General features: G+C 37.3%; 1 protein-coding gene across 1 annotated transcript in view; it reads right to left on the minus strand.

Moving 5' to 3' along the window:
* LOC131057624 (uncharacterized) overlaps window positions 1–23,939 on the minus strand; it is a 64,955-nt gene that overhangs the window by 14,012 nt on the left and 27,004 nt on the right. The window contains exons 3-8 of the mRNA XM_057991772.2: window positions 9,714–9,801; window positions 9,419–9,598; window positions 9,101–9,283; window positions 8,808–8,981; window positions 8,576–8,730; window positions 8,278–8,404 (exon numbers count right to left, since the gene is read on the minus strand). Of these exons, the coding sequence (XP_057847755.1) occupies window positions 8,278–8,404; window positions 8,576–8,730; window positions 8,808–8,981; window positions 9,101–9,283; window positions 9,419–9,598; window positions 9,714–9,801 (907 nt within the window). The remainder of the gene's footprint in view (window positions 1–8,277; window positions 8,405–8,575; window positions 8,731–8,807; window positions 8,982–9,100; window positions 9,284–9,418; window positions 9,599–9,713; window positions 9,802–23,939) is intronic.

The raw sequence follows: 23,939 nt of genomic DNA on the forward strand, positions 1-23,939 counted from the left end.
ACTTGATCTTTGGTAGGATTCGCTTTCCAAACCACTAGCTTCTTGCTGATTGTAGGAACGCCTTGCGTGGTCGACTGGAGATATTTGAATCACTTATACCTTCAATCGTTGTTGTATCTTGGATATGTACCTTCGTGGTAATGTCCTTGATCTTTGATGTATTGAAAAATCATTTGTTACCTTAGAAGATCACATCAATTTCAATTGAGTTGTTAATTTATGGCAATATTGAAGTTGGTAGAATCTCACCAAGTCTTGTCCACATTGAGTCATTCTTAGGGTTAGACTAGATTAGACCTCTTGCAAACCCTATCCTTTTGATATTTTTTGAAAAAGCTTGTTTAGTTTAGAAGAAATCTTTGGCAACGTAAGGCCCCTTGATGACACAGCAATCACAACGACCACTGGTGCTTATCCACACGTAGAGACCCTACTAAAAAGAACATTGGAGTCATCCTAACTGATCCTTCTTGCGATATCTTCAGCAGTTAGCGACTTTATTCAAGAGAGGATAAGATGCCTTTGGGTATTTTATTCTGTGTATGATTGCGTACAAAATACACGTCAACAGTACTCCACCTCTTTGACTCCAAACACACACTTGGATGACTAAAATAAAATTTAGTCAAGAATGTCCAAAACCTAATTTACATGTTGCAAGCTTTCCTCCCATGTTTTGTTGTATATTAAGATTTCAACAAAAAATATGAAAACAAATTTTCAAAGAAATTGCTTGAGATAGAGTACATCAAACTTTAAAACGTAGATGGCACATTAGTGATACCCAAAGGCATTACCAAAAACTCATAGCAGCTCTCATGGGTTTGAAAAGTTGTCTTATGTACATCCTCATCTCTAATTCTAATTTGATGATAATCAAAATGAAAATCAAGTTTGGTAAAATAAACATCATTAAGCTAATCTAAAAAATCATCGATTATTGAAATGCAAAATTTATCTTTTATGTTGCACTTATTGAGCTCTTTGTAACTAGGGCACATCCTTCAAATGACATTTTTCTTTCGGACAATTATCATTGAAGAGGAGTATGCACTCTAACTATGTCTGATAATACCTACCTCTCGAATCTCTTGAACCACCCTCTCAATCTCACTTTTGCATACATATGGAAACCTGTAAGGAGTTATATTTAGTTGACTCCTTGATTCTAGTTAAATGGCATAATCATGATCTCTTTTAGGAGACAATACTTTTGGCATCTCAGCAAAAACTAATTAGAGCTTATCTACAATCGATTGTAGATCAAATGGAATAGAAGTCTTTAATTGATACGCTTCTAATGAAAACAATTGGACCACAAACCCATCTACCCTCATATTAAACATCTTTTGCATTTGATGAGAGCTTACCATCTATGCAGACTTTAACACATGACCTGAAATTCTAGAGCCATATATATATAACAATTCAAACAATTTTTTGTTGATGAAGTTGTGAGTACTTCCTAAGTCCAACAACACTATCACTATCTCTATCTTCAAGAAACCTACTACCTTGAGAAATTTGTGGAGTGCTAATGCTAGAAAAATGCATGACAGGAAATCCCTTTTTTTCTTCAATTTGTTGAGTTAATCGAGTGTGTTGATGCAATGGTTGTGAGCCATTGAACCCTTGCCTTCTTGGAATTATAAACATATATTCTAACTGCCATGCCAGAACAAAAGACTCAAATATAGAAGTACAACTAAACATCCATACCTCACATGTTGGATGTGATCCTTGAGACCACCTAGAAATAAGGCATTTGAGTTCTCTTCTAGAAGTATATCTACTCTCAAGGATAGCATCTAGAATTGTTGAATATATAACAAAATACGGGTAGAGGCAGACGATTTTGTACACAATAATAATATATTGCTTCTATTACACTCTTCAAATCTATCATTCAATGCACTACATACTTATAGGAGTTTTGATTCCTACATTATAGGAACCACTCCTAATTATATGAGTTGTTTTAACAACTCAAACAAACACACACGTACAACAAAATAATTCTATATTCCTAACATTCATAAATACTACGTGACTTACTACTTTAACTCACTTTACCTCACACACTATATCCCATGTGAAAACTAACATGAATTCCTAACACCCATGTGAACACTAATTACCAACAAAGTATAGTCATCGACGAATCTTGTTTGTAGTTTATCTAACTAGTTGAAGTGGCTGTCTGACACACTATTGCTATAGTGTGACTATAGATCTTCTATAAAAACCAATCATGTGACAATGAGAACCTTTTTCTTCCTTTGTGCACACAAACAACAATACCAAATGAATTGTCACTTTTAGCCCACTTGGAATTTGATACACTTCACAAAATTCTCCGTCTGATTCATCCACGTCAATGGATCCTTCGCATCAAACTTGCACATATCCACCTTTGCTATCAAGCTCCTAGATCCCATATAAATGTTAGCATTTGGATCCAAATTCACTAGCTTGGATGATCCACCTTGGTTGCTTGAAGCATCTGATTGTAAGCCTGATCAATTCTAGATATAAGCATTGATATTTGCCAATGCGCTATGGATGCTAGATACATCTAATATCTCCTTGTACATAATCCAATTTCTCTTGCAAGTGTTAAATATTCTCCTTCATCTTCTTGGTTTCTTCCTTTCCCCTCTTCCATGGCTATGGTATCCATCTCCTCTATTGATAAATCACCTTTGTCAAAAGTCTTTACCAAAAGTGTAGGAATTCCCACGCTTGCCTCTAGTCTATGGTCCAGCCATATAGCATAAAATCTAACTTTTTTGTTGACCAAAACTTTATATCGGATTGTTTTAGAATTTTTTCAGATCCAAAAATTCAAATTTCAAAGTCTACCCCAAATGATTTTTTCCAACCTTTCCAAAAATGTGATGAAAAAACTGCAAAATTCCACAAATTGCATTCTATAGAGTGAATTTATAACCCTAAAATTCCAATAACTTACTGAAAATGACTCCAAATGCCTTAAAATCAAAACTATGCTTGAATCAATGCGCCATAATTCAACCCTCTATAATTCAAAAAAAATCATTGATTTGCTTGCTTGGGAGCAAAATTGGTGGAAGCCCTAATTTTGAATAATTCACACAAATTTGTTCCATGACATTAAATCTGGACTGTAGCCACTTCAATTTGAACTTGCAAAACCCTTTTAAAATCAGAAAAAATTGCCAATTTGAGAAACATAAGTTATTCCCAATTTGACCTCTTGAACTAAGAAAAATTGTCACACTTCTTGCCCTCCAAGCGAAGACCATTCTTGATACCACATGTGATGATAAAAGCTTGCATGACAGAAGAACATAATAGAAAATATGTTGCAAGCACTTGATAATACTTGAGAATAATAAACCACTTCGAGGTGGCTAGCCTCCAAAAGTCTCCAAGAAGAACACACTTCACAATATGATGCCCATAAACTAACCATTACCTCATATTAATACTATACTTATGCCTTGGATGCTGCTCAAGAGACTGAACTACCTAAATAAGACTATAAACTAACCACTATCTACTATTCATACCATACTTATGCCTTGGATGCCATCTAGGCTGACTTAACTACAATAAAAGACTTTATTGATGATCATATAACTTAATTAAGAGTTAAGGTAGTATTGATGGTGTTTTTATGCACTATGCAACATAGAATAAAACACTAAGTATTCTATCCTCTCTTGAACAAAATCTCCTCTTATGCTAAGCTGCGTGATCATAGGAGGTGACTCCAAGGTTCCAAATGTCAGGTCTTGGCGTGCTCTTGGATAGACACAATTGTTTGATGTGATATTGCTGGAATCACAAGGTGGACTTACGTTGAATCTTGAATGCTCGAGTGTTGCTGGAACATGGAATTTCATGCTTCAACTTCTTCTAGTTTAAAACAATTGAAATTTGATAAAATAAAAGGTTATACTATTGGGACAAATAAAAATAAAGGAAAGACTCTTTGTGCTTCTACAGGTCATGGCTTCTAGATTCCAAAGCTTCACATCATATGTCATCTTCATAGTCCATGTTCTCTTCTTTTAAGTCTTGTGTTATGTTACCTATTTTGATGGGAAAAATGAATGTAACCAAGAGGGAATTAGGTAACATTAGGGATGATTAACTTAAAAAAAAAGAGAGAAAAAGAGATAGGGTTGGGGAAATTAATCTAATCCTAGGATTGTAAGATCAATGGACAATCTTTGATGAAACTCAACTAAGTTTTGCTTTGACATCCAACGAACATCTCCACAAGGCTAGTGCGATCTTCTAGGGATAGCTAATGATTTTCAAATCACCACTACAAGCATACATACCTTCAATATGAAGCATATCAATGAAGGAGTGATAATTGAAGTTAAGCTAGGCTAAGATAAATCCAGTTGACTAAAAAAACACACTTTACAATCAGCAAGGTCAGCAAGGTCAGCAAGGTGTTTGTAGTATGGATGTACATTGATCATGCACAAAGTTCTTCCATTCATCTAAACAACATGAAAGTTAAATAAGAAGTAGAGACCATGTAAATTGCTGAATCAACATATGAATTTCACCATATCTTCAATGAAATTTACATGTTTCTTACAACAATGTCTTAGCAGCAATCTTTGCTTTCTCCTCCTACTCTACTCTAACTATTTGCTTGCTATCTAACTTCTATCTACTATCTATTAACTATTCACTATTATCCTTTACAAATGAGAGCATAAAAATGAGAGAGTGGAGCCTTGTATAGTGCTCTCATTACAATGAGTGGCTCAAATTGATTCACAATCAATGGCCAAGATTGAAAGATAGAAACCCTAATTAGTGTTTGTTACACCCATTAAGAAAGCAGCTTGACCAATGATAAAATTATATTTTATGGGACACATGCCCGCCCTTGAATAATTGACCAAAGATGACGACAGTAGGTGCATTAGACTTTGTGCCCACATGTGGTAGTTATCTCTTTGATGGATGAATCAAGTACATTGAATATGGACGCCTTATCTTGGAATGATGTGATTGGATAAGTGATGACTGAATGCCACCTTAGCTTGCTTGATCTTTGTAACTCATCACAAGTGTGTGATTGTTAATTCTTCATGATCTTCTCAATTTTCATCTTCTTGTGATGCTTATGCTTATGCTTGATCCTTCCTTCTTGCCTTAAATGCATTAATCTTACTCCATCACAACTTATGCATTCTTATGAAGTCCTCTATCTTCATGTGAAGCTCGCTTGCTTACTTCCATCCTTCTATGACCAATTGCTCCTGTCTCCCAGGTCTGAGTGCATACCAAAGGGCTCCTTGTAATCATTCCTCTTGTGAACCTGAAAAAGAAGCATTGTGAATCAAGAGGGAGGTACTAATGAATTCAATCTTCCACAGAGTCGTAAAACAACAACCTCTACCAATAAAATCTGGAAATGAACAAGTAAGGTCTGGAAATGAAGATTTTTGACTTAAAATCTAATTAAACTGTGAACAAATCTGCTCAGATCAGAATGCTTTGACTCCGTGTTGGAAATCAGAATCAGGTCCTGCCCACTTTGCACTAGGGACTGCTGGCATTTTCTCCAAAAATCTTCACTCTGCTCCTCTACTTGTCAATGCTTGAAGTCGATGGAGGAAAATGATTTTTTTTCTCTTAAATTTCATTTTTCGTTTTGGGTCTAGGTCAGAAGATGTTTCAATTTGCCTTTTGCCAGGTCTGCCCTGCTTATTATTCGCTGCCTTGAAGGTAAATTTGCCTTGATATGAAGGAGATCGCTGCTGATTATCAAAACAAATCACTAGATATTGATGGTTGATCAAATGGAATGATCAACCATCCTTTAAATGCATCGATCCTAAAGGATGTGTTTCTTGGGTTTTTTTCTTTCCAATTAGGCCAACTTGACTTTTAAATTTTATTTCACATGAAACGTTCCTTCTTCCTACGTTGGCCCCTTCTTACAAGCTGGCACTAATGTTTAAATGTCTCTCCCTTTATCATGGGTGATAGCCAACACAATAATTTCGCACTTTTTCATAAGTAAAGGAAATGCTCAGTTCGCTGATTTGGCTAGGCATCGGAAGTAACAAGGCTTAGATCGCACTTTAAAGGCATCAAAGGAAGTCTTAGTTTGTGTTTTGAAGGGGCAATCGGAAGTCCCATTACTTAGTTCGTGCTTTGGAGTGATCAAAGGAAATGCCAATGCTTAGTTTGTGCTTTTTGGTGATCAAAGGAAGTGATGATGTGGTAGTTCGCTCTTTTGGATAGGCAAAGGAAATGCCCAATTGGAAGGTCACTGTTTTGACTAGGGATAGTTAGTGTTAGTTCGTGCCTTTTGGGGGCAATTGACCGAAGGTGATCTGACTTCCAAGGTGGCATTGTTAATGCCTTAAAAACTTTTATCTCCATCTTAGTGTTCGTGGAGCCCAAGCATGTGGCACGGTAGTGGAGGGGGTCGAAGGTGGTGAGTTGGAGAGGATGCGGTGAAGAAGAGGGAGTGAAAAGGAAGGTGTCGGGAGATGGGGAGGCATAAGGGATAAAGGAATGTCGTGGCACAGGGAAGAGATTAAGGGGGGTAGATTAGGATAGGATCGGGGTTATGAAGGGTGGGAAGTGGAAGAGTATGCTAAGGGAAGTAAGGAGGTAAGGAATGAAGTAAGGATGGAAGGGGAAAAAAAGATAAGGATGGAAAGAAGGAAGTGAGGGTGAATGGAAGGAGGTGAGGAGAAGTGGAAATGAAAGGTGATTGGGGAGAAGGTGAAGTGGAAGGGTAGGAAGGAAAGATGGATAGGTGATGAATGTGGTGAAGGCATAAGGGATGAAAGGAAGGAAGTGGAAGGTGGCGAAGGGAAGGAAGAGAAGAAGGATGGCTAGGAGGATGGAGGGAGACGGAAAGATGGAAGGAGATGGAAATGGAAGGTAAGGGTGATAGAAGGGTGGAAAGGATAGGGGATGGAAGTGAGAGCGATCGGGTTTAAGCACCTACTGGCAGTGCTGGGAGAGGCAAGAAGTGATTATGCCTTAGGTCACACATTTGGGGAGGGGGGTTATAGGAAGTTGAAATCCTTAGTTCATGGATTTGGGTCATCAAAGGAAGTGATCATCCTTAGGCCGTGCTTTTGATGCCTCACTAGAAGTCTTAGTTCATGCTTTTGAGGCCTCATCCGAAGTCTTAGTTCATGCTTTTGGAGCCTCACCAGAAGTTACCTCAAGGTGTCAACTTTGTTAACTTAATCATTTCCTTGAGCCTTTTCATGATGATTTAGACTTCTAGCCTATCCCTCTTAAGGTATCGACTCTCTAAAACGAATTTGCCTTAGCCAAATTTTAGTACTTCAACTCTGATTTTGCAAGTAAATGATGATGATCAAATGGAATGATCATCAAGAAAACATTCATTTCTCAAGCCTTGAGAACAAACTGACCTCGTTCTCACCTAAAGAGAGAGAGACATTACTTGATTACCTCCTAGCCACTTAGGATACTACATCTCTTCCAAGTGAAAGGCTAATAGCTAAAGACTCCACAACTAACCTAGAAAGCAAAAAAAAATTGGGGTCCCCATTAGAAATGGGGCAATGTGTGAAATGGTCACAATAGTTAGCCACAAGTCAACTACTCATAACCCTATGCACAATGAAAGATTAAGCACATAACAGCAATCCCACTCTTTATTTGGTCCTCAATTAAGGACATAACAGGAATCCACTCTTCATTTGGTCCTCCTTATCCAAACTTAATTGGGAATTCTCTTGAACACTAGGTTGCATATTCTAGCTATCTGAAATTTTGTTTTAGTATCGTAGGTCCTCTTTGCCTCTCCCATTGATGTTCCTACAATGCATACTCTTGATCTTATTTCACTCAGCTTTCATATCACCCCTGCCTTTTGTTTTCCCTTGTCATTAAGTTAAAAGGTTTCCTTTTTCACTTAAAAACTCAAGAGCCTTCTATTTTTCTTTTTTAGTTCTATACAAATTTCAGTAGTAAGAGAGAACATTCATTACTTAAACACTTCTACTGTGGGAAACAGTTTATATATTAGGGGCAAACGGATGTTTGTCATCAAAATCATATATATACAGAACAAATCACCAGACTCCAATTGTCATTTAAAGAGTCAAACAATTTCAACATCTCTAAACCCTTGAGGTCATTTGAAAGTAAAGCCTAAAATTTGCCACTCATTAGCTTTGGACTCAAAACCAACGAACATTTTGATTTTACTATATAAAGTGAAGAACTAGATATATCCAAGAAATGCCTTTAAGACAAATGTACCTTGCGTTTTTTGAACTTTTTTCTCCCTTCTGTCTGTCGACGAGAATGGTTGTCACTCCCATCATTTTTTTCCATTGCAATCAAACCAGATATATCATCATTAAAGTCATCCATAAGCCCCAACAATCTGTTAAATTAAATAGTTTGTTGAAACTGTGATCAGAACATTATATTATAGTAAACACAATACATACTAATGAGAACATAGTAATTCCTTACCCATATTTATGAGATACAAAAAGCAATAAATTATATAAAAAATTAAAAATCAAATGATATTCAGGCTACAGTTACCCACCCATTCCTTGACCGCTTAAGATGTTTAATCTTCTTCTTCTCAATCCTTGAAAGTGGAACGCGAGTAAACAGTTCCTCTTCTTGACGGGCACGTTCTACAAGCTTTGACTGTTCTCTCAGCATCTCTTTACTTTCAGCTCCAACAATTTCTCTTACCTATCCAAGTAAGGAAATAATTACAACAATGGCCATTCATAATTTACATCAAGAAGAGAAAATTTTGAGTTATATACCTCATCTGGCTTTCCTTCTAGCTTATTAGCAAGCTCTTTCACAAAAGCACTGCGTGACGCTTTGTGTAGCATCTCCTTCTGCTTCCGCATTTGTAATTTTTTATCTTTTGCATTTTTTTCCTCATCCATAACTGTTGGAGCAAACATTGGAGGCCGATAGATACCCTCACCATCCTAATCATGGGATCATAGAAATACAAGTTAAAACAGGAAAAATGGGAGCCAACAGAAACAATATTAGATAGCTCATATTTTTCATTCCATTCAATCAAACAGCTCCTACTATCAATTACCTGAGCTACTGGATCCAGTTTAGAGACGAGCATATCTGGATTTGGCCTATATTTTAATGCATCTTCTTGATGAACATTAAAATTGCCTTCACTTTTACTAGCAGTTCCTTGTGCAGAAACATTAGCATCCACCCTTGAAAGCTTCTCAATTAGATACTGATGCTTTTTATCAATTGGTCGTATCTATTTAAGCACAGAAATAATGAAACTTATATAATCAATGATAAGAAAAACACATTAAATCTATTAGATTTACAACCAACAACAAAAACACCACAAAATCTCAAAAAGAAGTTAGAGAAGAACCAAGAATCAAACCTTCTCCAGGAATAACCTGATTTCAACAAGATAGTTAGTCACTGGGTGTCCTTGAATGGAAGAACCTTCTGCTTTCCGAAGCAAATAGTATACAATTGATTGACAATAGCTCAGAAGCAACATATACTTCACATCTAGGTAGCTTATCCCATCTTTCGTGCAATAATAGTTTTCTTTCACCTAAACAAGGTCACAGTTTGAAATAAATTAGCGCAAGCAGTCTCTTTCTGTGGGAAGTCCTTTCTCCTTGTCAAAGTCACCCCCCATGAAATTTAACTCTTATCACATTCCCTACCTTCTGAACTAGCTGCTGCACTTTACTTCTGACCAGATCAAGTCCCTCCTTCATCTCCACCAGCAGAGTTGCTAACCGTAGGCTGTCACTGCTTGGTCACAATAGAAGTTACCAGTTTAAAAATGGAATTAATATCATTCATTTGAAAACCTGAAAAAAGTTCGTAATGCTCCAATTTACACAATCAACAAAAAGGAAATAAAGTCAAACAAGCAGAATTCAAGTACATCATAATTGACACCCCTCTCCCATCAGTTTAAATCTTAAATTTGTTTGACCCTGCAATAGGAGAATGGCGGTGTGAATGGTGTTAATGCTAACCTGGCAGTCAGTGTTGGTTCCTTACGGTTGTTTCACTAATGATCTTTGACCTTCCAAGCTGATAAATCTAAAACCCTTGGCATTGTTCTAGAAATGGCACCTAGATCAACAAACCCTAGGTGCAACTCCAACAAATGCTCTTGAATATTGATAAATCATAAAACCATCTCCACCTTTGGCACTTAGTTAATTAGACCCTAACAATTGCAGCCAACAAAATTCAGATCCACAGCTAGGCAAACAAGATAAAACCCTACAATCCGTAAAGGCAACTACGGAAGGAAGAATTGATAAGATAAGGTCAGGGGTCTCGTCCCAACCTTGATGTTAGCTCACGTTTGCATCCCAAAGCCAACCTTGGAAAAATGATTTGAAAATCATATCAAACTTCCAACTCTTAGGACCCAACACCCCAAAACAAAACATACCTGTTTGGAAAGAGCACTGGGGGCCAAAATTTAGCACCAGTCCGTGAAATTCAAATTTAAATTTAACTTTATTTTATATTTATTTATATTTTATTTTTCAATATTTATTAATTAATATAGTGTTAAAAAAACATCTTTTATTTCTCTGTTGGCTGACCTAGCCAAGAAGGGACAAGACAGTCCTCCCTTCCCCAAATTGTTTACACTCAAACAATTTCTAGAATGTTAATCTTGTTAGGATAAGATCCCGATTCATTCTTGAGAGTTTATATGTCCATTTGCCCAATTTCTTTGACTATGGAATGACTTCATTTTCCTTTTGAATCTTGATAGTTTCATATTGCTTGTACACTTCTTGCTCAACAATGGAGGCTTGTTGGTTTCAAAGGGTTAAACCTTTTCAACAGCTGGAGAGAATTCCGGCTTGGCAACCTCCGGACCCGTGGTGGATCAAAATCAATTTTGATGGTTCGGCTCTTGGCAACCCTGGACCGTCAAGCGCAAGATGTGTTGCCAAAGCTAGTAATGGTTTGGTGATAGCTAAATGTAAACAGCAGCTAGATTCAGGATCCAACAATGTCGTCAAAGCAAAAGCTGCTTTACTAGCGGTGCAGTTGGCAGGGAGGCTAGGTGTGGAGAGATTACATCTAGAAGGTGACTTCAAAATCATTACATATGCTATCATCAAGGGCGAAGCCCAGAATTGAAAGATAGATAGAGAGATACATTGCATCAAAAATCTCCTTACATCCTTTCAAAGTTTCAAAGAGTCTCATGTTTTAAGGGAGGGAAATAAGGATGCTGACTTGTGTGCCAACCAAGCTTTTGATTTACAGGTTGGGGAACTTAGCCTAGATATATACTCCCCTAACGGTAACATTTATGATTGAGTGGAAGAGAGTGGTTGGTAGGTCAACTTTTAACGGTGGGTGGCATAGGTTTTGGAGATAAGGACTGAGATTAAATGAAGCAAGAGTGCGTCCTCAAAACATATATTGCTTGCTAGAAGAGATATAGCGAAATACCTTTAAACTCATGCCGTTTGATGGGGATCTTGTCCACATCTTTTGTTTACACAGTCGATAGGGAATGTTTCCGTCGATTGAAAAAGGTGGTGGTGTATATCCATAGCTCCGTACCAACTTCGAGTTGTATTATGGCACATTCATTAAGAATTTGCACCACCCATTTTTGAAAGGCTATGTGCATTTATGGCAACTTAGCATTTATGGAGACTTTGTTGTGGGTGTTTGTTGGCGTATGAATTAAGATAAGTGTTTGTAGTTTCTGAGTTGAAGAAAGAGAGTGTGCTTGTCATTCATCAATTCCCTTGCTGCTGGTAACGAGAGACTATTCAGCGAAGAGCCATTGAGACAGGGGCTATGGAACCAAACTTCTCCCTGCAAGCGGCAAGACCCAGGGTGGCATTTTTGTGTCAAATATCTGACAAGAGATTGACAAATGTATTCAAGTTTGACGCCAAGGATTTCTTAACCCGAGTCAAGATTGTGCTTGGTGAGGAATACTTGAGGGCTCATTTCAAATATCGCACCAATGTCGACGTTGCATCCATGTTTGTAGCTTGGTGCTTTGAATTGGAGAATAAAGAGAATGTGAGGTGGATAGTTAGCAGCTGTGTTAAAGAAGAATGGTGTGGGGGGTTCGAAAGCTTCATGAGGATGATGAGAGATGGGAAGGGTATCGTGTGTCCTGATGGTCATTGGCTACATGTAAGTGAATTTTGCACTCCTCTGTGCCCATATCTCATACGGAGTGCAAATTGTAACAAGGAGGTAAGTAGGGCCTCTGCACAAATTGGGATGCATGGCATAAAGGAGTATTTGAAGGCACGGGAGAGGCGAGATGCCAGGCGGGAGTTCGAGAAATCGGGTCCCTATGAATTGAGGTCCTCACGATCGGCGCTCATGATGAAACCGTAAATTGTCTCATATTTAACCCATTAAAATCGTCTGTTTCTTCTTAATGTATTGTTGTAAAAGTGGATTTGAGTAATAATCGAAAGTTCTTTAGCTTGTTTAAGGTAAAATATAAAGTAGATATTTGATTTATTTTTAGTAAATAAATGTGATCCCAAATGCTTCTAATATATCCATGAGTATGCAAGATATTACAATGCAGATGAATGAGTTATTAAATAACTCATGAGAAGAAGAAGCTTCAAAAATACTTGCAGCAAAGAGCTCCAGACATTAACTCCAAACAGCTCCAAACATTGTAGAAGGCTTTGAAGACATTAAGAGAAGATAGAGAAGACTCTTGAAAACTCTCAACACACTCCAACATTCATGCAAAATCATGGAGCATCAATTATTCCTAAACAATGGGCAAAGCATCTGTTTCATGCATATTGCAGTTGCACACTGCACTACGTTATCTTTCTCCAACAAAGATAACTCAAGTTAACAAAGAACTCCAATGTAATTGCATGATTGTAGAATATTCTTCATGATGATCAATAGTGATTTGGTCAACTGAACTGAAGAATAATTCCTTCATTCACGTTGAGAACTTGAGACTTACTAAAGACAGGCACCCAGAAATTGTGAAAAACGTAGTCTCGGTAAAACGGTGATATCTCCCTCGTTTCTTAACGAAATTCAAAAATTCAAAATGATCTGGAAAGTAGACTTTCAAGGGCTAAAACCCCTTTTGAAGGTTTGGCAAGATTCGCAATAGATAAGGAGCAGTTCATGACAGAAAATGACTAAGATAGATTGGTGGGATAAAAGACAGCAGTGTTAGTTTTCTCAAAGTTTTGTAAAAGACCCCTCAAAAATAGTATCTTGGATCCACATTCTTAGTGGATCGGTTGGGTAGATATGGAATGATAATTTTATAAATCCATTGTAATCATTTGGGTAAAGGGGGGGATCAGAAAGGCTTGTTTCAACCTGAGGAAATAGGATAGACTAGTTTCATTTCCAGCAATGTATTTTTCAGAATTTCTTGAGTAAATTTGAATTCAAGCAATCATTTTTAATTTTAGCAAGTGTCAATTAGATTAGCCTCTTTCCGTTCATGCAAGTGTGAGATAGTTTAGTCTTTTCAATTCATGCAAGTGTGTCTTAAATTAGCTTTCATTTCTTGCAAGTTAGAAGAGAATGTCAAACAGTTTTCTTCATTCTCTTTTGCATACAGCCATGGACACCACCTTCGATTGATAAATTAAACGATGAGGATTACAACGACCCCATCAGCTTGTATCGTCATCGAGACGAAAAATAGGTCACCCACGAGGTTTGAAGAAGAAGAAGGCAAGGAGAAAGTTGTGTATAGGTTTCCCACCAAGACATAAGGATGTTGCAGATGCTTTTGAGGAGGCGATAGGAGATGTCATGGCGTCGAGCAATAAAGCCAAGGAAATTGTCATTGCTGAATAGTATAGGTTTGGGTTTTTAGTTTTGTTATGATATATGCTAGCTTTTGTGGACTCGTTTTTTGTATTGCTATGTAAATGCTTATCAGTGGATTAGGGTGGAGGTCTGGGCTATGGGTAGTGGAGTCAACTTGAACACTCGGGGGATGTTTTTTTTTTGCAATAGATTATTATAGTATTCATATTGAGGATATGGACAATACTTATGTTGATATTTTGAAGACATTGTAAATTTTTGGAAATATTAATAGAAGTAACATCTACCGATCAAAAAAAAACAATAGGGACTTGTTCCATAAGGAACCTGATTTCTTTCTTGTAAAAGATACATCAGCTCCTCAAGGGCTATAATTTGATTCCCCTATGCAATGAAGAATTCATGTTAAAAATATGCAAATCATTAACTTCAGTTTTGAGTTCAACAGCATACAGTTCTACACCTGCAAGCTTATTCTACAATAATTGGACACTCCCAATCTTCTTGCAGAAACTCTTGAAAACTTTGAATGCCATCTTTGGAGTTAAATGCCTCTCCAAATCAAAATTTGGATCACCAAGAGTCAAACCAAAATTAAGGTCAATGAGGATTTTAAGATCATCAAAATCTCTTAGCTTAGGCAATGAGGGTTTTAAGAAAACATGAGGAATGAGAATGAAAGTTTGTCCCAACTACGTTGAAATGTCAAGAATTAGTGCAAATGAACCTCTGATGGCCGATTCAGTGAAGAAGGTTTTGACAACAAAGGATGAAGTTTTTGAATGATATAATGACCGATTTGCCTTTGAGAATAAAATTTGGTGAACTTAGTTTCAAAATCTTGTCAAAACTTTGGAATACAAATGGATTACAAAGCTAGCTAATTGGGCCAATTAAGTAATGAGATACAAAGGTCTTCAATTTGGCCGATTAAGTAATAAATAGCAAAGGTCTTCAATTTGGCTGCCCAAGTCGAGTGCAAACAAGGCTCAAAATCATGCCAAATCGTTAAGTGCAAACGAAGTTTGGAAAGCTGCCATGATGATGGATTGCAAACAAAGTCCAAAAGGCTGATCAAGTCTTAAGGTGCAAATGAAGGAGAAGAAAGGGCGCCGATATAAGTAAGATGCAAAACAAATCAAATTGACAGATCATGCCATTAAGTGCAAAGGTACCTCAAAGGGCCGCCTCCAATCAAATGTTGCAAAGGTACCTCAAAAGGCCACTTAAACCAAATGTTGCAAAGGGATCTCAAAAATCCAACCAGCAAAGCCCAAAAGACAAGTTGGCCAGCATGATGAATGGCGCCCAAAGGGAAAAATTGAAACGTTTTATTAAATCCAAACAGGTCGGCCTATGGGAAGGTGAAATGAAAAGACACATCCTTAACCCTCATACACCTATATAAGAAGGCATTCCATTTATTTTTCAAAGCATCATTCAAGACAATTTCGATCTACAAGTTCAGGAGACCAGATAACTACATCTTCTAAGAGCAATTTTATTCTGATTTGCATCTCTAAATAAATGATTTTGAAGGGCGAATTCTATCTATATCAGCGATTTTAACAACAGATTTTGATAATTTCATTGATCAAAATACATTTCCAAGAAAGGAGTGATTGATTTGAGAAGTTTTATTCTGACTTAGAAGCATTTTCAGTTCAATTTGAAAGCAGCCTGGGCAAGGATTGGTGAAAATCTGTACACCATCGCATCTACATCAGCATATAAAAGGTGAGAAATAAGATCAAATTAGACCTTGACATTTGGCAAATCAACATTTGTAAGATTGCATCTTATTGCCAAAACCACTTTTTATAAACCCTAAGGTTTTGATAATTAGCTATAAAAGTTTGAAAATTTAAGTTTATTTTCTCATTTCCAGGTCTGATTTTTATTAAATCAAAGAGTTGCTGCCTTCAATTTTCTTAAGGAAAGATTTTCTTTGCCTTAGCTAAGGCATGATAAGCTGTTGATCAGGTTGAATATCACTAGCATTCTTATCTATCACATCTCATTCCTTAAAACTTCAAAAACCACATCTATTTGGTGACAAAATTATCTTGTTTGCAGGCCAATGACTGAAACGAAGACACGAGAAAATAAGAGGCAAGTCCTAATAAAGAATGAATTCAAAGACACTCTTTGAAACTAAACTCACCTCCAAATAGCGTAAGATTAGCGACACCAACTTCGGGCACGCTGATAAGGAGGATTTTCAAGATCGAGTGTTTGGTAGAGGCAAATACACCGCTTTGAAGATGGCAAAGAAACTCACAAGGAATGGCATTGCTCACATTGCAAGCTTCCCACCAGCAGTACAATGTAGCGAATTGGTTCTAGAATGTGCAAAGCATTATGACCCGGAGAGGAGGATTATAGTAGCACCAGATGGAAGCAAGATAGAATACCTCACGGAGATATCTATAGCAGAAGTATTCAATGTGCCTATATACGACAAACTCATTTACAAGAGTAAGCATGATGCATTAGCACTATACCAAAGCAAACCAGAGATATGTGATGACATCCTCAACAAGAATTGGATCATAGAACCATGGAGTAGTCATAAGAGAGTACCCAAGAAGACACTCCTCAAATCAGATTTTGAGGAAGGACTGGCCGAGCTTGTAATGATGCTGAACAGAGTTATGGGATCCCCACAAACTGCAACATACGAAACTTGAATGTGGTACTACATAGAGGAAGTGACTAAAGGTGTTAACATAATCAATTGGGCCAGGATAGTGAGTGATAATCTACATGAGCAATTGAAGAATGTAGAACAAACTAAAACATTTAATATGAGTTTATACTTAATCCACATTTTGGCAAGATTTGGGAAGTACAAAGGTTTGAATTGTAGAGCACCCGTTGGACTGGCAGAAGGACAAATGCTATCATATGATGCATATCCACAGTTGCACTTGAACAATAGTATTGAGCTCAGGAGGGTGAATGATGCATTCACCATGCATATCGTGAGAACATTGAAAGGGGGCACTCATATTAGACTATCTAAGGAGTCAATGAAGCTGATAAAGAAGTATGAATGTTGGTATACTCAGTTTCCAAAATTCACATATTTAAGGATACAAGGATGCTCTTCATATGCCTACCATCTACTAAGATATCCTACTGACAGAATGGTGTTGTTAGAAGTATCCAGGCAACTGTTAGAATATGATGCAATCAAGAAGAGAAGGAAGAAAGCTAAAACCACCTTCCCAGTCATGGTGGGAAAATCACTTGACACATGCCCCACACTTTCAACAGCACAAGGATTGGAAGAAGAGTTACAACACTACAATCTCAGGATTCATACCTCAAGGAGCAACTCTGATCCCTATCATAACATTGGAACAGTGAATAAAGAGAAGTTTCACCACTTCATGCATATTGAAGACCATTGGGCAAATGCAGCTGATGATTTTGAAGTAAGAGAAACAGCATACTCAAGATTATCTCTTAAATTGATCAGGCACACAAGAGTATTGTGGGTACCAGATCAGATCGAAGGAGATGAAGATGTGATATTACCACACTATAGAAAAGAAAAGGACAAGCCTCTTTCTTCAATAGATTGGTATGTTCCCGAGGTCACCCAACCAGAAGTCGTAAATCAAATAGTGTTAGACAACACTTAAGAAGTGGATATTGTATCAAGCTGATAAATTGAGAGCAAAAGGCATCACTCCAACATATGATCGGATGGATAATGAGGATTCATCATCTAAACAATATGAAAATTCAGAAGAATCTGAGGATGAAAGCACAGGAAATGAAGTAAACACACAGGAAATGAGTAGTCAACAAGACATTCCTGAAAACACACAAGCCCAAGCAAAGAAGAGAAAAAGGGTGAATGATAATTCAGCTCAGCAAAAGAAGCAAAGGTCAGCAAGAACTCCATCTACCACTAGTACTCCTCCTAGGAGAGAAGTGAATATCTTTGTAGACATGGATGCAGCTTTGACAAGAAATAACATCTCACAAGAAGGTGAAGGAGTTATTCAAAACACACAAGATAGGAGAAGTGTCAATGAATCTAGTAATACCAATCAGCGAGAGGATCAAGAAATTAATTCACCACCCCATGATGGAGAACCTATTTATGATCAGCAAATCAATACAAATGAAGAAGTACAAAGTATGGATGTTGATAATCATAATCAAAAACATAATGAAGAAACACTCATAGCCCCCGAGAGTAATCAGCAGCAATCTGGTTTAGAGGAAGTGGATGATCAAGCACCCAAATGGTTGACAGAAAGAATGAAGAAATCAGTGACAATAGTAGATGAGGTTAGAGATTTGGATACTTTGCTTGCAAGAGTAGAACAAAATAGAGAAGAGAAGCCTAAGAAATATTCTAGAACTGTGAATAATGCTTCTGATTCTCGAGTAGTGCAAATGGCTATTCCCAAATTTGATAAACCAAGAGATCAAACTATGGCAGAAGATTGTGATGTAAGGGAGATGGACATTGATCCTATCACTCGCACTCAAGTTGTTGACGAATTTAGAGGATAAGCCTCTAACATAGAAGAACAATTGGAGATTGGCATAAAGAAAAAAGATGCAATTGAAGGAGGAAAACAAGCAATTGATAGACTACATCCACCATATGTCGTCCCAACAGGAGGAAGATACACCTCTCCCACCTCAAATACTCTCCAAAGAAGCAGTTGAAAAAGTAGAAGAAACAAGAATAGCCCAAACCACTGAGGCATGGATTGAAAATGCTTTCCAACAAGCTAGTACATTCACCCATGAGTATATACAAACCTATGACAGAGTCACCACATTGTTGTGTGGAATTCAAAACATTATGGAAATATGGGAAGAGTTTTAGTTTATCCGAGACAAAACAATACCACGTCTACAGACACTAAAATAAGTTCCTAAACAAATACTAATAAATGGTGGAGTGATTGGTGCAAAAGCAGTTTATGACTTCAACAAGTGGTATTGCGTTTTGGTGACTAAGAAAGAAACTATTGATAAGACAAAGGATGATTGCATCAAGATGGAACCAACACTTAAAGGAATTCAAGAACAATAAATCATCTCAACCAGAGAAATGTTTCTTCAAGATATGCTTGATGAAGATGGTTTTAGCGTTGATGAATCACATAATAAGATAAAGTCTATCTTCTTTCCAACCACAGCTTTCTCAGATGTTGTTTTGATTGGAGCATGTTCATTCATGGTCTTCATGGGAATATTTCGGAAACAAGAAATGGAATGGCAAAGGATCTTTGCTACTTGTGTTGATGCATTGGAAGTGATCGAGTTCAAACTTTATAATTTGCCTAACTTGTCAATGGAAGAGCTCAATGCAATAATGACCGGATTCGTTGCATTTGCCATCAAAGAGAAGGACCAAGGAAATGAGCTTCTAGAAGAAAGTTTGTTATGAGCTTCATGTGGTGTTCATTTTCTCAGAAATTTCATCAAAGTTCATGCCAAAAACATGCCTGATTTCTATTAGTTGATTATGGAATTAGTTAGTTGGCTGCAACTAACCCTAATTAGGGTTTTAATCTCAGCCATTCATTTCAGGGTAATCTTGGCCCTCTATTTCATTTTGGAGCTTTATATAAACTGCTTTTTTTTTATTTTGGAGTATGAGAGAGAGACTTGAAGAATTGTTGTTGTTTTGCTGCTGGGATTAATAACGACATTGAAGTGTGATGTTTCTATTTAATCTTTGAATCAATTGCATGGTTATTCCTCTTCTCAGATCTAAGCTTTAGAATTTTGTTTAAGTATTTAAGTTGAATATTAGATTATTGTGTATGATTTATGGTGAAACTCCTAATCCATACCACTAGCAATTTGTTGATTGCAAATTCGCCTTGTGTGGTCAACTGGAATTCATAAATATGCTTAAGTTCCATTGTTATTCAATCATTGATATGCATTCAATTAATGGTGTTTATGCTTGGTAATAATTGGAAAATTCATTTGATCTCCTTAGAAGATTGCATTAGCCTTAGTGGAGTTGTTCTTGTATGGCAATACTAAGACGAATTGAGTTTCACTAGTAATCATCCTTCATCCTTGCATTCCTAGGCATAGCTTGGTATTTCTCAACCCTCACCTTTTGCAATTTTTTGATAAACATCTAGTAGTAGTTGTTGAAAATTGTAGCTAGCTCGGATACCAAGCTATTGGATTTTAATGTTGTCAATGACAATTAAAATTCCTATGTATTATCTCATGCAATCCGAACCACTTAGGGTTGGGCCCAAACACATGTAACGTGAAGGCAAATGATGTAACTTAGGGCTGGGATCAAATACATGTAACTTGTAATTATATCTTGCTATGGATAGGACAAGACCTATGTATAATGTAACTTGTAGATAGGGTAGGCCCAATTTGGGCGGTAAAATCAAAGATGTATTTGAGCGATTATGTAATTGGGTTGGGCCCAAACTCATGTAGTTTGTGGTAAAGGCAATCAAGCAATAACATCTTAAAAGGTCAGGACCTATTTGGACGATATGTTGATGTTAATTAGGAAATGGCAGTTAATTAGAGAATGGCAGATTTCAATTGCCTTGGGCAACATTGGAATCCACCCAAAAGGGCTGGCCCCTTTCCTCAAACGTGTAGGGCAGAGCCCTATACCTCACGGCAACATTAAACCTCACGCCGCACAACTTAAACCTCACACTCAACGTGTTGATAAATAGGGCCGACCCTATTCACAAGGCAATTGCTAAAAAGGAAAAATATAATTAAAGTTAATTATAAGGAAAGCTGACCTATCTAAAGGTTTCGCTCCACATATAAGTAAATGTAAAACCTCATTGTTATTCACTCATTCAGTTTTCATTCATGCGAAATATACATGCCTGCCTAATGCGAACTTCAGGGAGACATATTACATCTGCACTTACAGCAATTTACATCTGCCATTGGAGGTGTGAAATCCATCATTAGGAGTCAGCGAACTCAATGAATACACAGCGAATTCCTTGAAGGTCTGCAATCTAGGTTAAAGGAGCAGCAGAATGGCAGCAACCATCACTCATGTGACAGCAAGCTAATGTTGAAGGCAGCCACCTCAATCTGCCATACTTCTTGTGACAGCAAGCTAATGTTGAAGGCAGCCACCTCAATCTGCCATACTTCTTGTGACAGCAACATCTGAACCTACAAATACATGGAGATAAGTGTTGTAATGATTGCATAACTATAATCTCTAATCAGATCTGAGGATCTTTTATGGCTGGGTTTTTCTTCCTACGAGGTTTTCCCAGGGTAACTGTGTCTTGTTCTCAATTTATTCATTTCTATGTTATCATTAATTCCAATTTCTTTCAGTTAATCAAACTAATTAGAAACTAAATATAAATTCTGAGTTTATATCAATCTGAAAGTGTTAAAATTAACATGGTATCAGAGCTATAGGCTAGATCAACTTTCAGATTTCAGAATTTAGTACTCCTTTATTTCCAGATTTTTGTCTCATTTGCAGGGTAGGTCAATGGGGCTGAAAGTTGAAGATAGGCTTGATGGAAATACCAATTTTGCTGCATGGAAGGTTCGAATCATGTTGGCTCTAAAAGAAGATCTTCTCCACTTTATAGAAATGAAAGAGCTAACTGAACCTACAGATGCTGTTGAGCTAAAACAATTAAAGAAGGATGTTGTCAAAGCCAGAAAGCTCATCATTGATTCAATTAAAGACCACCTTGTCACCTCCATTGCCTCATTTACTTCTGCAAGGGAAATGTTCAGTCATCTACAAGGTACATATGAAATTAACAATCCCCGTAGGGCAATCACCTGAAAACAACAACTACTTAATATCAAAATGTCAAAAGAAGATTCTGTTGTTTCCTATTTTATGAGAATTTCAGAACTAAAGAATCAGCTAGGTACAATTGGTCATAACATGGAAGATAAGGACCTTGTCATGATTGCCCTGAATGGTTTACCACACTCATGGGAGTCATTTATTCAAACCATAAGTGGTAGAATTGAGTTACCTACCCTTGATCGCCTTAAGAATGATTGCATCCAAGAAGAGTCTCGCCTCATCACAAGAGGGCAAACCAAAAGTCCTCATGTAGATGATCAACATATGCTTGCAGCCCAATGCAAAAGAGGTGGAAATTGGAAGAAGCCGTATCCAAAGAGAAATAGGGAATTCAGCTCATCTAGTTCCTAGAACTCTTGGAAGAAACCAAGAGATACCTCGCATGTTCGATGTTTCAGATGTGACAAGCTTGGTCACTATGCTAAAGAATGTCAAAATAACCCTACTCAAAGAGAAGCCAACCTAAATGAAGTCTCAGAACAAAACGATGACTTCTTATTCATCTCTGCTCTGTCTAGCAGCATTCCTACAGATAGTAATGCATGGTTGATTGACAGTGGTGCTTCCAGACATATCACAAGCTACCGTGATCATCTTTCAGACTTAGTAGAAAAGGATACCAACCTTCACGTGGTAATTGGTGATGATGCTCGTTATTCGGTAAGAGGTTCTGGCACTACTTCTTTAAATTTAAACTCTGGTATTTCACTGCATCTTAATGACATCTTGTTTGTTCCTGGAATTAAAAGAAACCTAATTTCTATTTCTACTCTAGAAGATAAAGGTTATCAAATTGCATTTTCTCTCAGGGAAAAGTGTTTGCTTGGCCTAAAAAATCTAGTTTTAAATATGCTCGTGTAATTGGTAATAGATATGACAGTCTTTATAAGCTCTCTACTAACCCTGTTCAAACCCTCATTAATGAGGCTCTCGAATCCTGTGAGCTATGGCATAGAAGACTTGGACACTTCCACTATCAAGCACTTCCCTCTCTTGAAAAGTTTGTCAAAGGTATGCCTAAACTCAGTCAAATTCATGATAAAACTTGCAAAGGTTGTGCTATAGGTAAAAATGTTAAAAGTCCCTTTCATAAAAGTGAAAATAGAGCTAAAGATAAACTAGAACTTGTTCACTCTGATTTATGTGGTCCTATGTCTATAGCATCTCCTAGTGGATTTCTTTATCACGTAATCTTCATAGATGATTTCTCTAGGAAAACTTTGATCTACTTCTTGAAATCTAAAGAATCTGATGAAGTCTTAAGTAAATTTAAAGAGTTTAAAGCATTAACTGAAAACTCCTCTAGTAAAAGAACTAAATGTTTAAGATCTGACAACGGAGGTGAGTACACCTCTGGTAGCTTTTATGATTTTTGTGTTGAGTCAAGAATTAAGAAGGAGTTTTGTGTTCCATACAATCCTCAGCAAAACGGAGTTGCTAAAAGGAAGAATAGAACTATTGTTGAGGCTACAAAGGCTATGATTCATGATCAAGATTTGCAGACCTTCCTATGGGCTGAGGCTTCTAGAACAGCAGTATACATCCAGAATAGATGTCCTCACCGTGTTCTAAAGAACATGACCCCTGAAGAAGCCTTCACAGGAACCAAACCAGACATCGGTCACCTCAGAATCTTTGGAAGTCCTGTTTATGTTCATGTGCCCAAGGAAAAACGAACCAAGTTGGAACCCTCCGGGAAGAAAGGCATGCTAGTCGGATACAGTCCAAGGCATTCAGGATATACATCCCTAGTCAAAGGTATGTTGAGGTAAGTAGGGATGTTACCTTTGAAGAAGATATTGCTTTTAAGAAATCAAAAGGTTCTTTTGTTATTGATAAAGCTAATGACAATCACGACATAAATGTTGATACTAACCCTGAGATTCAGAGGGAGCCTGTTGAACCTCCACCTCAAGAAGAACATGATGATCCACCAGAGCCCATGAATCCCACTGACATTCCTAGTGACATTGTTGTTACCAAAAAGAGGCCATTTTGGGTAAGAAACACCATTCAAGAAGTTGAAAGATTTGGTGCTCCCAATGGCACCTTCCGTGAAATCAAGAGACCTCGAGTATTCTCCAACTACGTTGCATTGATGAACAATCTCATTGAATCTGAACCTTGCAATGTTGAAGAAGCCTTGAACCATCATGCCTGGAAGCTTTCTATGGATGAAGAGTATCAATCAAACATCAAGAATGATGTTTGGGATATTGTGCCCAGACCCAAAAGTAAATCTGTTGTTTCCTCTAAATGGTTA

This window comes from Cryptomeria japonica, chromosome 10, assembly GCF_030272615.1.
Source record: "Cryptomeria japonica chromosome 10, Sugi_1.0, whole genome shotgun sequence".
In the NCBI taxonomy this organism is placed as follows: domain Eukaryota; kingdom Viridiplantae; phylum Streptophyta; class Pinopsida; order Cupressales; family Cupressaceae; genus Cryptomeria; species Cryptomeria japonica.